At 33.9% G+C, this 14,251-nt stretch overlaps 1 protein-coding gene across 5 annotated transcripts in view; it reads left to right on the top strand.

Moving 5' to 3' along the window:
* Positions 1–5,292, top strand: part of LOC105230461 (putative uncharacterized protein DDB_G0272516) — a 29,427-nt gene extending 24,135 nt beyond the window's left edge. For 2 of the 5 annotated variants that reach the window (XM_049447522.1, XM_011211242.4), the window contains 3 exons: positions 2,641–2,883; positions 4,025–4,487; positions 4,562–5,292. In XM_049447522.1, coding sequence (XP_049303479.1) covers positions 2,641–2,883; positions 4,025–4,487; positions 4,562–5,276 — 1,421 coding nt within the window. In that variant the 3' untranslated portion in view covers positions 5,277–5,292. Of the gene's footprint in view, positions 1–147; positions 667–732; positions 1,104–2,640; positions 2,884–3,505; positions 3,832–4,024; positions 4,488–4,561 lie in introns of those variants that run through there. The other 3 variants (XM_049447523.1, XM_049447524.1, XM_049447525.1) reach the window with 3 other exon arrangements.
* Positions 5,293–14,251: the final 8,959 nt, after the last annotated feature.

Below are 14,251 nucleotides of genomic sequence, written 5' to 3' on the forward strand. Positions count from 1 at the left end.
AAAGATTTTTTGATTTCATAAATAATATGTAATATAAACAGCAGCGACCAGCATATATTTAATAGTTTCTTTACGCTAAACTAATTGTACATATTATTGTGCAAGTAGAAAAATATATTTAATTTTTTGTTCTTCAACTTTGCTCAGTACGTACAGCGGCACGAATGTGCAAATAGAGAGCAAGGCGCGAGAGAAGGAACGTGAGAGCGAATGCGCGCATTGGCAACGATACTGGTAGACAGCAATAACAAACTCCCGAGGTTTGGGGTGCTTAAAATGTGAATGAGAATACGAGAGCAATCTTACCGCCGTCGATAATTTGCCGTTAAACCACTGAAGCTTCGCGGCAAACAACAGGAAAAAAGAAAAATAAATGCACAAACAAAACCTAAAGAGCGCATTTGCGAGCACGCGTATTTGTGACAAAAAAAGAGCGGCGTGAGAGAGTCTGCTCTCAAATTCACGAAGCGCCATGGCATGGTGTTGGTGGTCTGTAGCTCCAACGTTTGCGCTACCAATATGCTGCTGCTGACTGTCTACTATTAACTTATGAAATTAAATTAAACTATAAAAAAAATTTTAAAATATAAATAATAATTTCGTATCTCTGGTTGACATTAAATTTTTCGATTTTTCCACATTGTCGTTTGCATCATTGTTTTTGTTGTAAGTATAGTATAAATTTGCTGTGCGATCTTCTTGCTTGTTTAAAATTTAAGTTAATTTGCCGAGTTTAGCAAACAAGTAAGAAAACGACTGAGCAATATTTAAGTATTGTATTGTTAGCTATTCGATATATTAATATTCTGGAATATCGAAAGTTTCCGTCGCGGTCGCTGCTTAATCACAAAAGATAGCTTAAAGCAAATGCAAATATTAAATATTTATGTCTAAGTATATACTTAAGTACATACATACATATGTACATATATACATAGTCATGTATGTACTTATGTACAATGAAGAAAATGTGTAAAAAAATAAAATCGTAATTAGACGTCACGAGAAAATAAACAATCCGTAATTGCGATAAATAAAAATCCATAGATATAAACAATGCAAATGAAAATAAATCCATCTATTAAATTTGTGTTATAAAAATTGTGAGTATTTGTGCAAAGTAATCAAATGTGTATTTGAAAGTAATTTCCACGGTTAAAGTTTTGGTGAATTTCATGAATTTTACACCAGTTTCACTCGCTTGCAATAAAAATATGACTATGCATGTGCATGTGTGTATCTGTGTACACTGATACATATTTACCTACAATTAACATGATGATATGTTTGATTAATAAAATGATTGTGCATAGTTATTTAAGTATTTATAAAAATAGTTAAATATAAATATGAATACACCCATACATATGTATAAGTGCATACAATGTGTTAGACAGCTTTATATCTGTGTGTACATATCTGTTTGCTGTTATTTATTATATAAATCTATACTGGCTCGTTCATACTTATCTAGCAGTAAATAAGCTATAAACGATATAAATACGAGAAAAAATTATCGTTAGTTGTGAAGTGCTTAATTCAAGGAGCAAGTTAAATCTCTCTAAAACTAAAAGCTTAGAGAATAACATTTGAAAAAATATGATAATAAATGAGTGTTCAAATAAATACGATTTTTAGTTTTGCATAGAAATCTTTTACATTTAGCAGGGTTACGTATTAATGAATACTATACATACCATATATAATACACAAATACATATACATAAATATTAAAAAAAATATGGTTGATGGCTGGAAAACGCTTTCCATACAATGCCTTAAAAAAAAATTAAAAAGAAAGTATTTAGCTATGGGGTGTTTAATAATCTGTGTTTTTTTCTAATATTTTTTTTTAATATTATAGTTAAATTTTTTGTTCCATTTTTTTTTTATAAATGTTTTTCCCAACATGTTTTTAGTTTTTTTTTATATGTTTTTTAATATATATATTTTTAATATGTATTTTTTTCACATTTTTTTTCAAATATTTTTTCCACATTTTTTTCAAATATTTTTTTCAATATTCTTATTTCCAATATTTTTTAATGTTTTCAAATAAAAAATTCAACATATTTGCTTCTAAACTAATTTTTATTTACATTTTTTCATGAAAGCTGCTATTAGAAATATTATTTTTAAAGATACATACATACATATGTATGTATGTTGGGCTTTAGGGTATTTAGAATCGAAATTTTCAATCGTTAATTTTATGGATCGCAAGGTTGTCACTCCTCAGAGAAATTTGCATATACATATCAGTCGGTTTTTGAAATACATAGTACATACATATCTATGATATAGTGTTATTTATATGTTGACTACAGTGGCAACTGCGTGAAAATGCCTGCGTGTTTGATCTCGATTTAAATGAATAAGTCATTGATATTTAATTGTATAATCTCGAAATCGCGGCTCGTTCATCGGATTAAAGATTTTTTATAATTTAGGTAAAAATATTCTTTATCGTCAATGAATATTGAGGTTAATGTTACATATGTTTGTATGCATGTAAAGGTTGTTATAAAGTAAATGTCAATATTAATTTACAATACATACAACACAAATGCTTGCCGTAGATATTATTTGAATTGAAATAAAATGATGTAAACTTTATTTTGTCATCGTCTCTCTTTACAGAACCAACAGGGAATAGCGCGACTCTCCATAACAACACGGCCACCGTGGACTACGTAAATTATGATTATCCGCAACCATCCAAACGTGGTCGTGGCTATGCGCCAACAGGCGAATTCGATTTGAGTCTCATACGAGAATTTCGTGCACGTCCTGGCTTTTACGACCGCAATTCAGCCAGTTTCAAGGACAAACTGCATACAGCGCATCAATGGCAGGAGATTTCCAACAAATTGGGCTTTGATGGTGAGTAATTAGTAGTTGAAATGCAATTGTGGCTTGCTATGATGGTGGTGGTTGGTGCATACAGATGGTTAACCATTGAATATATATGCACTTTGTAGATAATATAGTTATGGGTTGGTTAGGAAAAATCTATAATTAATAAATATTTTGTGTTTGTGTATTACAAATATAATTATTCGGATTTATTCAGGTTTTTGTTAAGGCAACAATTTCTGAAATGTAACCATTGAAATATTAATTACAATGGCTATGCATAAGCATAAATGTACTTACATATATTATAACATTAATAGGGGTTGTTAATATAATTTTATTGATTTTTGTTCCCCACAAATTATTTTTTTTCAAAAACAATTCTTTTTTTTAATACTTTTTTTTGTAATCGTTTCAAGTTTCCATAAAGCACAAATGTACAAATGTTTATACTACATACCAAATACATATGTACGTATCTTTAAATATATGTATTGCTGCATCACCCTTAATTTATTAAAACATTCAATTATAAAATACTGCATCCACTTATTAATGATTAAATAAGTATTTACAGTAAACTAAATTGAAGAGATTGTGGTAGTGAGGGACGGAAGAGAGCAAACACAATACATTTGTAGGTAGAAAATAACTCAAAAAACCACCCAACGGAAGTAGTGAGGCGGTCAATAATTAGTAGAGCTTTCATTGAGTTGTTTATTGTGATATTGCTTTGCGCATGGCAGCAAATCACAAAGAGAACACAGAAAAAAACAAGAGGGAAAAATATATGGATATGTATATGTACTCGTATAAGAAAAATGAGCAGCAGTATAAAAAACATCAAAATATGTGGACATAAATCGTTTGTAAACAAAATCAGCCGCGTTTAGTTCTTTTTGTTATTTTAGTTAGATCGGCGTGCATTGAAATCATGTGGTCTTTTCTCATACAAGTAGCAGCACGTCATTGGTGGTAGGTGAACAATTCGCCCGCAAATATAACATGCATATGCATGTATGTACATATGTATTAGTGTTGTGTTTGTTTACAAGCTGAAATAACAGTTAGAAGCAACCACCATTGCACCTGCCGGCACTATGTCACTTCGTCAACAATAAATTTATAATAAAAGTAAAACTTTCTGTTTTTAATTTTTGTTTTTTAGTGTCCTTGCTGAAGGATCGCATGCTACAGCTGCGCAATCGCTATAATCTGGAGAAGCGTCGCCTCGAGCAAGTACGTGATGAAAATCCTGGCCAGAATATTGAATCACCATGGCCGCTGTTTCAACATTTGCATTTCCTCTCGGAACACATACGACCGCGTCGTTCGTACAAAAGCATGCAACCGCGTACATCGCTAGCGGACACCGGCGACGATGATGATGAACAACAGCCCAGTAGTCATCAACAACAGCCTGAGCAATATCTGCAACAACAACATCATCAACAACAAGCACTGAATTCAACAGCAACGACAACTGGCAATCGTGATTCGTATAGCGATGGCGGCGGCGAGGGTGGTGGCAACAACAGCAGCGCCGATATGGCAACATTCGCCAATGGCCTGCTAGCCGTTAAAATGGAGGAACCCGATGCAGATGATGCAAATGCCGCCGATGAAGAATCGTAATAGCACTTTCACTTCAAATTTGCATTAATTTTAAATTATTAACAATTTTATTGCTTTTGTTTTATTCTAGCGCTAGTCAGAGCGGTGACGACACCCGCAGCGCGCATCCCTTGAAGCTAAGCGCCGCTTCGACATTGCTCAGCATGCAACAACGCCAGCCACATTCCAGATCGCCATATAATAGAAGCCATCACACTGCGACGTCATCGTCGTTGGGAGCCTTAAGTAAGCGTCCATTGAAATATTCCGCCTCACCTGCACCACTACAACCGCCAACAATCAAAATACGCCGCTTGGATACAATGCAAGAGCGCACTTCGTCGTCCGGTGGCGTTGGTCTGCATTCACAATCGCGTACAAACATTCCGCATAGTACATTCAATACCAGCCACAACAATGACAACAACAATACAAACAATGCTGTTGGCCAGCGTAAGGAGCTGCAACAACAGCAGCAGCAGCAGCATACTTTGGCGTCAGCACATTCAGCTTACAACAATTTCCAAATCAATCGTCGTTGTTTGAGCAATTCCGAACAAAAGTATGCCGCTTTTGGTGAATTCGTATCTGCTTCGCTGTTGGAGTTACCCGCGACTCGCGCGCTGCAATTGGTGGAAAAGTTCACTTCGGAGGTGGTGCGTGTGCTGTTGGATAGTAAGGAGAAGAGCGCACAAGTGCCAGCGCAACAAAATGCGATTCAGCCGCAATTAACGCTGTCTGCTACGCAACCATTTCAGCAAATTAACGGCAACAATGGTGGAGCAGTGAATGTGAATGGTGTTTGAATATACTGCTGCATACACTCTTAAAAAAGGAACTAATATTTAATTTTAATTAATGCTATAACTTTTTTTTAATGAACTGACTGTCTTGTGTTTTCCTATAATGTATTGTTTTAGTGATTTCATTTACTATAATATATTTTGCGAAAAGCTTGTGTATTGAATAAAGTTTTCCGCATGTGCTTTTAATAATGTGCATAATTTGTTTTGGAAGCTATGGGTTTCGAGTGTTGGTCGAAAGTTATTGCTTTTTTTTTACAGTTATTTCAACCATTAATTCAAGCTTGAATCAAAATGCCCAGCTATTTGTTAAGGGAACAACTGAGATGCATAAACCCGGTGAGGTGAACTGAGGTTAGTGCCGCATAATATTTTTTTTTAATTTTTATAGAAAATAAAAAAATTTAAATTCATTATATTTATGTTATTACGTCCATAAATATAAATGCATATTCGCAAGCAGAGATCAACAAAAAGTAGTTTTTAATATGCCTCGAACTACTTTTTGACGATGTCATTTAATCTTGATATTAACCATACGTTTTTTGAGCATATTTAAGTATGCTTTGCTATATTGCATTTATAAATAACATTGGTTGTATTATTTCATGTATGCAACCGACATTTATTTATAGTCTGTAATGGTTTTTTAATATACACAATTGCTTGTGGAATATTTTAAGCCACTACAACAGCAACAAAAATCCTGTTTTCTACTGTTACTACAGCTACCATTTGATGAAAGAGTCTAATTGTACCATAATCACATACATTTTATTTCAAGCTAAACTATTGAGTGTGTTAAAATATCTAAAAAATAAAAATAATTATAATTAACTGGCCGCCAAAGCTATAACGCCCTTTCTAGTTTCAAGTTTTTCTTACATAAACTTAATATTGATCGACCAGTTTATATGCCAGCTAAATGCTATGTATAGTGAATTTAAGCGTTACCTTAATCCAATCATTAATCCATGGCAAATTGTATGAAAAAAGTTTTTCATTACAAGAAGTTGATTTTGATCGGTCAGTTTGTATGGCAGCTTAAAGCTATAATGGTTGTTGTTGCTGTTGTTATTGTTCTGCCGAGTTGACGGCCCTTGGCCGGATAAAAATCCCGGTCCGTTCCGTTTATGTAGACCCGACTGTCGTGAGAACAGAGCCTTTAATGGTTCTTTATCGGCGGTTCCGACAAATGAGCAGCTTCTTGGTAAGAACAGGAGCGAGGGACTATTTCGCTTATGTACAGACAGACGCATAGACGGTGTGTGTGTGTATGTATGTATGTATGTATGTAACTTTTATATGGTCTTCGGCCTTTCAAAAGTTATGGCAAACTTAATATACCCTTTTCTGGGTATAATAACAAGTAAGTATAATATATAACATTACTAAATGTTATTTTTTTTTAATAATTGAACTCACGATACTTTTTTAATTTTAATTTTGGTTATTGTTATGATAAACTATTTTTATAATTTTATTTTGATTCATTACATTCATACCGTTTTTTCTTTTAAATTTTTTAAGTTTTTTTCTTTTAAATTTTTTAAGTTTTTTTCTTTTAAATTTTTTAAGTTTTTTCTTTTTAATTATTTTCATGTTATTTTTTTAAATGTTTTTTTTTTAATTATTTTAAATGTTTTTTTTTTTAATTATTTTAAAATTTTTTTTTTTTAATTATTTTAAATTTTTTTTTAATTATGTATTTTAAATGTTTTTTTTTTTCAATTTTTTTAAATGCTTTTTTTAATTTTTTGTTTATAATTTTTTCTTTAAAAATTTTCTTTTCTTTTAAATTTTTTTTTTTCATATTTTGCAATTTTAACGTCATAAATAAAAAACAAAAGGTGTGGGCAAGTGATAAGTGCTAATAATTATTAATTTATTTACAGTAAATGTCTGTACTGACTTCAGGAAAAAAATATTTATAACTTTTTGAAGCTCCAGAAAAATTAGGGTTTGTTGCTAAGCTTTGTAGCTGCTCACACCGCGGTTTCTTGATTTGATGCTTTTACACCTTTGAGTCACTGCAACTCAAGCCTCCAAAAAATAATGACAACAATTTTGCACCTTTAAATAAAATATCCCTTTGTGAACTAAAATTCTCATTTTATTATGTAAAAAAGTATTTATGCTTCTTACCAACACAAGTGCATGCATAAACATGTGTGTTAATTGTAGAATGCGGTTGCCAAAAGTGCCGCTAGCGTTTTTGGAGTGCATCTGCTGAAGTTGTTGTTTTTATTTGTGTATTTTTCTTTTATTTTTGCAAGCGATTAATTGCTCCAGTCACTAGCGCACTTTGTCGTCAGCTGAACGCTCTGGTGGTGGTAACGCGCCAACGGTAGTTCGCCACATTCACATTTTAATAAATTAATTGCATGAATGCTTTGGCGGCGCCCTCGGTGACTATAGTGGGCACTAAAGTACATTTGTGTATAAAAAATAAGAAAACTAAAATAAATGTCGTAATTTGTGATAATAACGAAATGTCAGTTGGCATTTCGGCGGCAGGTGATCGTTGTGCCTCGTGGTAAGAGTAACGGGATTGCCTTTTTTTACAACTTTACGACTGTTAATAACATCTTATTCTCTCGCTAGCGTTTAAGTCATATAATGCATTAGTCGTTTTTCCTGCTCCTCGTCTACTATATACATACATATATGTATATAATATAGTGTCATTTTGCGTAGGTCGTGCCTGGTGCTTAATTTGTTTTTGTTATTGTGTCTCAAATTGCACTAGTCCCGGCCTGCAGATTTTGGCATAACCAACGTGACGTGAAGACGATTTTATACAATATGTATGTAGCTAATTTTTAAAGAAAAGTAAAACTAATTTAAAAAGTGTAATTTTTTATGAGGCGACAATGTTTAAAGTGTGGAAATGTATGGCATTAAATCCTGTTCAGTATTAGAGTTTACTTATTTCGATGAAATATTCTTTAATTTTCGAGTGTTCCCTAAAGGAAGGATATTAAAAAATAAAATAGTTTCAAGAGAAAATGCTTTTCAAGTTTTATGTTTCGACTAAACCGACCGCGTTGCCACGATACTAAAATTGACTATAACTTTGAAAATAATTTGCATTTGCAAAACTGCTTAAGGGTGGTATTTTTGAATATTTAAATATCAAAATATGAAAATAATTAATTTTTTTTAATTTTCTAGATAAGAATACACCCACATACATATGTACACACAGTCAAAAAATGCGTTTCTTACGAATTTGTTTTTTGAAGAGACATTTTATTTAATAAAAAAATACATAATTACAGAATTTAACATATTTCAATAATCTGCGATTCGTTTTGAAAAACTTCGTATCCCCTTTATCCCAGAGCCGATTTCTAGGAGGGTCACCGATAAGGGTGACTGGCGCTGGGAAACATTTTTTAACTTAAAATTATCTCAAATAGAATATAGATAAATAAAATATAGATGAATACCGGTTTCCGTCAAATCTAAGAAAGCCGTGTGAAAGTCAATCGATCCAACCGTTTTTTCCTCGTCGACTCTGAAATCAATCAAGAAAAAACACATTTAAAGCGTTGCGATCCGATTCTTCTTTATGTACTGACGTAAAACCCACTAACGTGGTTAAAGCCGAGTTAACAGCAGTGGGAAAGCTGTTTCTTTTTCGCCATTTGGCGCCAATTCGAGATACCATGTATAGCCGGGCCGTCTCCATCTGATCTCATCTACGGATTGGAGGTCTTCCTCTTCCTCTGTTTCTCATCCGCCTAGACAACATGACCTAGCCAGTGTAGCCCCTGTCTCTTATATCTCATTCATCGTTCCATTGACGGCGGTATTCGCCGTTGCCAATGCGCGAAGGGTCATAAATCTTTCGCAGACCTTTCTCTCGTAAACTCGTAGTGCCGACTCATCAGATAACGAGTGAAAGTAACACCTGTTGGCTGCGGTATTCATCGTTGCCAATGCAGAAAGGACCGTACAACTTTCGCAAAACCTTTGTCTCGAACGCTCCTAACGCGGACTCTTCAGTTGATGAGCGCCCTGTGAAGTTTGATCTTTGTTCGTCGAGAGAGTACTTTACCTTTCAATTGCTTACTCAGTCCAAAGTAACACCTGTTGGCCAGACTGATGCTGCGTTGAATTTCAAGACTCACATTGTTGTTGGTGTTAATTCCAAGATAGACGAAATTATCTGCGAATTCAGAGATGACTGTCAATAGTGACGCGAAAGCAAAGACGCGAATGCACTGACTGTTTGTTTGATGGCAGCAGATATTTCATCTTCGCTTCCTATTCTATTTAACTCTTTAGCTCGTATTAGTTTCTCCAGTAGTATATTGGTCACACGATATAGGGCATCTTCTTGTCTGACAACTAGCTTGCTATCAAACGGCGCGGAGAGGTCCTTCCCGATCCTGACGGAGCTTTTGGTGATGTCCAATGTCAGTTTATACAGTTTTGCGGGAATGTTAAATTCAGAACATAACATAATAGACATGGGAACCGATTACACTGAATGAAAAAAAATCTTACAAATACATACATATATGCATATCTCCGAAACTATTTACCGAAAAAACTTCAACTAAATTTTCAGAAATTCACAAGTGAATATTACCACTTTAATAAGTATGTATATACATATGTACGTCTGTACCATATACTCTTATTTGTATGTGTATGTAGTATGGACACATAAGATCCACAGTCGCTTGTAACTCCAACGCTTAACCGCAAAGTGTCAGTCATTCAAAAAAAGCATGACCACAGACAGCTTCTGCCTTCTCAGCCGTTAAAATAACAACACAAACGTACTTCGAAGTCACTATGGCAGCTGCTGCGTTAAATTAATGAATGAATAACCAAACCGAAAGCGCCTCCTATGTATTCCTATGTAGAATATAACGTACGCATGCGCGCAAACAATGACCGCTTATACATACTTTGGTCAACTTTCGTCAGCTGCCGCACACACCGCTCATTTTTGTCTCGTTTTTTGCTTTTTTTTTATTTCGAAAGGCAAAGCTTTTATAAATTACACTTTAATGATCAACAGACGAATTATTTTTTCTTCTTACAAATTTGCACATTTGCCGATGCCGCAGTTTTACAAATGTTGTCTGGATACATATGTATGTCTGTATGTTCCTTGGTTCCTTGTGGTTACAGGTACATATTAAAATATGTTAGTATAATAATATAAAAATAAACTCCAATACAAAGAGTTAGCAGCTGCCTTCGGGGTGAGTGTTTAAATTTTACTTGACAGCTGACGAATTGGTTACGGGAAGATTACTCTCTAAATGTACAAATGTTGTACCCGAATCGAAACTGAATATCCTACATCGATGTTGCATGTTATAGGAAATGCGAAATGTCGCACAAATGTTGATGATAAAATGATTAGCATTCATATTTTTTCATTCCTTTGTTTTTAGTAAATGTATGTGATTATACCAAAACTTTTAGAGTGGCGAAACGACAACATCTGGTTCCAACAAAAAGGGGCTATGTGACACACAGCACATGCAATAACCGAATTATTGCGAGAAAAGTTTGGAGATTATATTATTTCAAGATATTGTGACATTGAATGGCTTCCAAGAAATTGTGGCTTAACACCATTAGACTACTCTTTGTGGTGTTATTTGAATTCATTAGTCTTTAACAATACCAGATTCTCTTCACGCTTTAGAAGTCAATATTGAACGTGCCCTTCATGACATACGTATACTCGTATATATGAGAAAACAGGGAAGCATTGACCTGATTCAACCCATTTCACAGAGTAACTATTGTCAGGAAAGGATGGTCTCTGAATTGTATATTCCATATTATAGGTACTGGGAACCACATATTCGGTACCTAGGACCTTGAACAGTTTTGGTTAGATTTGGGCAACATTTGGTCTTAAGGTGGCATACATATTTTGAACTAATTATTAGTGCAAATTTGTACCCCATTATATTAATTACTTCTCGATTTGTGTAGTGGAACGTGAAAGAATCAAATGGAGTTTAAAGTTGTGCTATGTGGGAAGCAGGCGTGGTTGTAGTCCGATTTCGCCCATTTTCACATGGGAAAAATGCCACGTACTAAGTTTAGTCGAAATCGCGCGGTCGGGTCCCGAGATATGTGATCTTACCAAAAAATGGGCGGTGCCACGCCCATCGTTCAATTTTCACACCGACTTCCATAAATATTTTTGTTTCTGGCGTAATTAGTTATTGATTTATTGCGGCTTTAGTGGTTTTGAAAACTACCGTTATATGGGGAGTGAGCGGGTTTATCTTCTGATTTCATCCATTTTCGCACCTGCAATATTCGTGTCAAGCAAATTTGGTTCTTGTAGTTATAGTTAGTGTAGTTTGGTTTAGGAGATATGTACATTCAACTTATTAGAGGGCAGGGCCATGCCCACTTTTTAAAAATTTTTTGCTCACTGGTGCCCCTTTCTAACTTGATTCCTTGTGCCAGATTAGGGTTTTATATCTTAATTTAGTGCTTAGCTATGGTACTTTATATGTTTTCGGTTAATGACGATTTGTGGGCATGGCAGTGGTCCAATTACGCCCATCTACGAACTCATTTTTTTTTTGTACTAAGAAGCCCGTGTACCAAATTTCATCAAAATTTCTTAATTTTTACTCAAGTTACAGCTTGGACAAACGGACAGACAGACAGTCACTTGGATTTCAATTTTTTTCGTCATCCTGATCATTTATATACATATATATAGCCCTATACATATCTCGCTTAGTTTGAGGTGATACGTACAACCGTTAGGTGAACAAAACTATAATACTCTCAACTGGTTGCAATAGTATAAAAATAATAAAAAAATAAATAAATAAAAAATAATAAAAAAATAAATAAATAAAAAATAATAAGAAAACTAATTAAAAAAAATATTATTAAAAAAAAATTATAATAAAAAATAACCAATTAAAAACAATGACCAAAGAAATAAAAATTAAAAAAAAAAATAATAATAATTAAAAAAATAACTTAATGACATACTAAGAATACTAAAAAATATAAAACACAATACCAAAAAACACAAAAGCAAAAAAAATATGACTGTGAAAACAGCTTCAGCACTATTATTCGCTGTCGTAAAGAAAACATTTTTTTTCATTTTGTTTTAGTTATATGTATGTATTTTAATTGAAGTTAAACGTTGCATTTTTTATTTTATTTTTATATATTTTTTAAGTTTATTTTATGTCTTCATACAATTATCATTTATACATCAATAATAATATATGTATAGAGAATGGTTTGAAGATCGTAAATTGTAAACACTTAAGGTTACGCATTCAAAGTCGCTTAATTAAAATATATGTATGTATATGTTTGCATTTATTTATTTATGTTTGTATGTATGTATAATATATTTGTTGGTGTTACTGTATGCATTAATACACGAGAAAAATAGACATTACTTTGTTGTTCCAACAATTGTTTGCCCGTTTTGCAGTCTACATTTGCAATAAATTTACCATTATCGGCGTGCAGTCTACGTCAGCTGCTATTAGAGGCGTCACAACTATTTGCATAATTGTAGTTATCTAGCATACACATATGTATGTATTGTACATATGTAGCTGTTGTTGCGTTTAGTCCAGCAATAATAATTATAAGTCGCATAAGTTTCAGGAGAACTCACCTGAATGTTTTCGGTTTGTCTTGAATGTTGCTATTATTGTGACAGCATATATCCATTCGTCAAATCGCGATAATACCGGGCCGAATGAGAGTCCAGGTTTGTCAAGGAAGAAACGGATTCTGATGGCTTGATTGTTATTGCAGCAACAAAAAGCATTTACTGATATTTGTGAAAGTTACTGATCCGATGTTAAACCAATTCCGTGCCCTTTCCTTCCCAATCTTTGCAAAAATATTTTTTAAAAGAACCTAAGCGTCTTGGTTCTTATTAATGCTTTTGTAGTAGCGGCTTATAACATTACCCAAACATTTTTTTATAATACAGGTATTACCAGTCTTTGACCGAGTAAAAATCCGTTGAACCGACTATAAAGGAAACTACAGTCCACAGCTGTGCTCGCAAAAGCTTTAGTATATGCTTGAGTTCAACTTTGTGACACCTCTTATTACAGCAGCGTTCGTAGCTAATTGCATGCATTGAAAGTAACGTTCACGGTTTTTATTATTTCCAAAATCCAAAATGTTCCAAATTTTTCCTCGCTGAGTTGTAGAAAAACCCAAAGTGGCCAATTGAAATCGATATTTTTTTTTAGAAATTGTTCAATATTACAGCATATTTTTCTTACGAAAAGTATATGAATTGTACGATACATATTAAAGATGGATGTAAGATATTGGGACCGCGGGCTTATTGCAGCGTAACTCAAACTTTTGTAAAGTTTTAGGGTAGAAATTTTTATTAACCGACACTGCCGCTGGTATCGCCAACTTCGAAGGTTCAGAAATTATTCTCAACAAATTTCGCTTGAGATTTCACTTTTCCGTTATTTTCGGTAATTACTAATGCTGACACTTGATTCTTGTTTTTTCCCCACAAAACTGATGCTTTCGAAAATTTAGAAATTATTACCGAAAAATTTTGTTTGAGATTTTACAGGGTTTGTCCAGAAAGTAATAGGACTGAGTCGGTTTAAAAAACTTTGTTGAACCAATCGTTACAATTCATTAAAAACTTTCAAAATAGGCTCCTTCTGCGCGAATTCCAAGCATTGAAGGTGTCACGGAAGGCATTCTTCGGAATAGCCTTGAGAGCCGAGCTGCATGCTGTTTATATCTCCTCAATGATCCGTCTCAAAATGCTTGTCTTTCATCGGTCTTTTCAGGCAAGGAAACAAAAAAGTCCGTGGCCACATCTGGGCTGAAGGGCGGCTGCGGAAGCATTGAGATGCCGGCCTTGCTTACATAGCTGTTCACAAGAAAGGCGGTGTGAGCCGAGGCGTTGTCGTGGAGCAAGTTCCAATCGGCTGTGAAGTCTTGTCGGACCCGAT

The sequence above is a fragment of the Bactrocera dorsalis genome, chromosome 2, assembly GCF_023373825.1.
Source record: "Bactrocera dorsalis isolate Fly_Bdor chromosome 2, ASM2337382v1, whole genome shotgun sequence".
Lineage (NCBI taxonomy): Eukaryota > Metazoa > Arthropoda > Insecta > Diptera > Tephritidae > Bactrocera > Bactrocera dorsalis.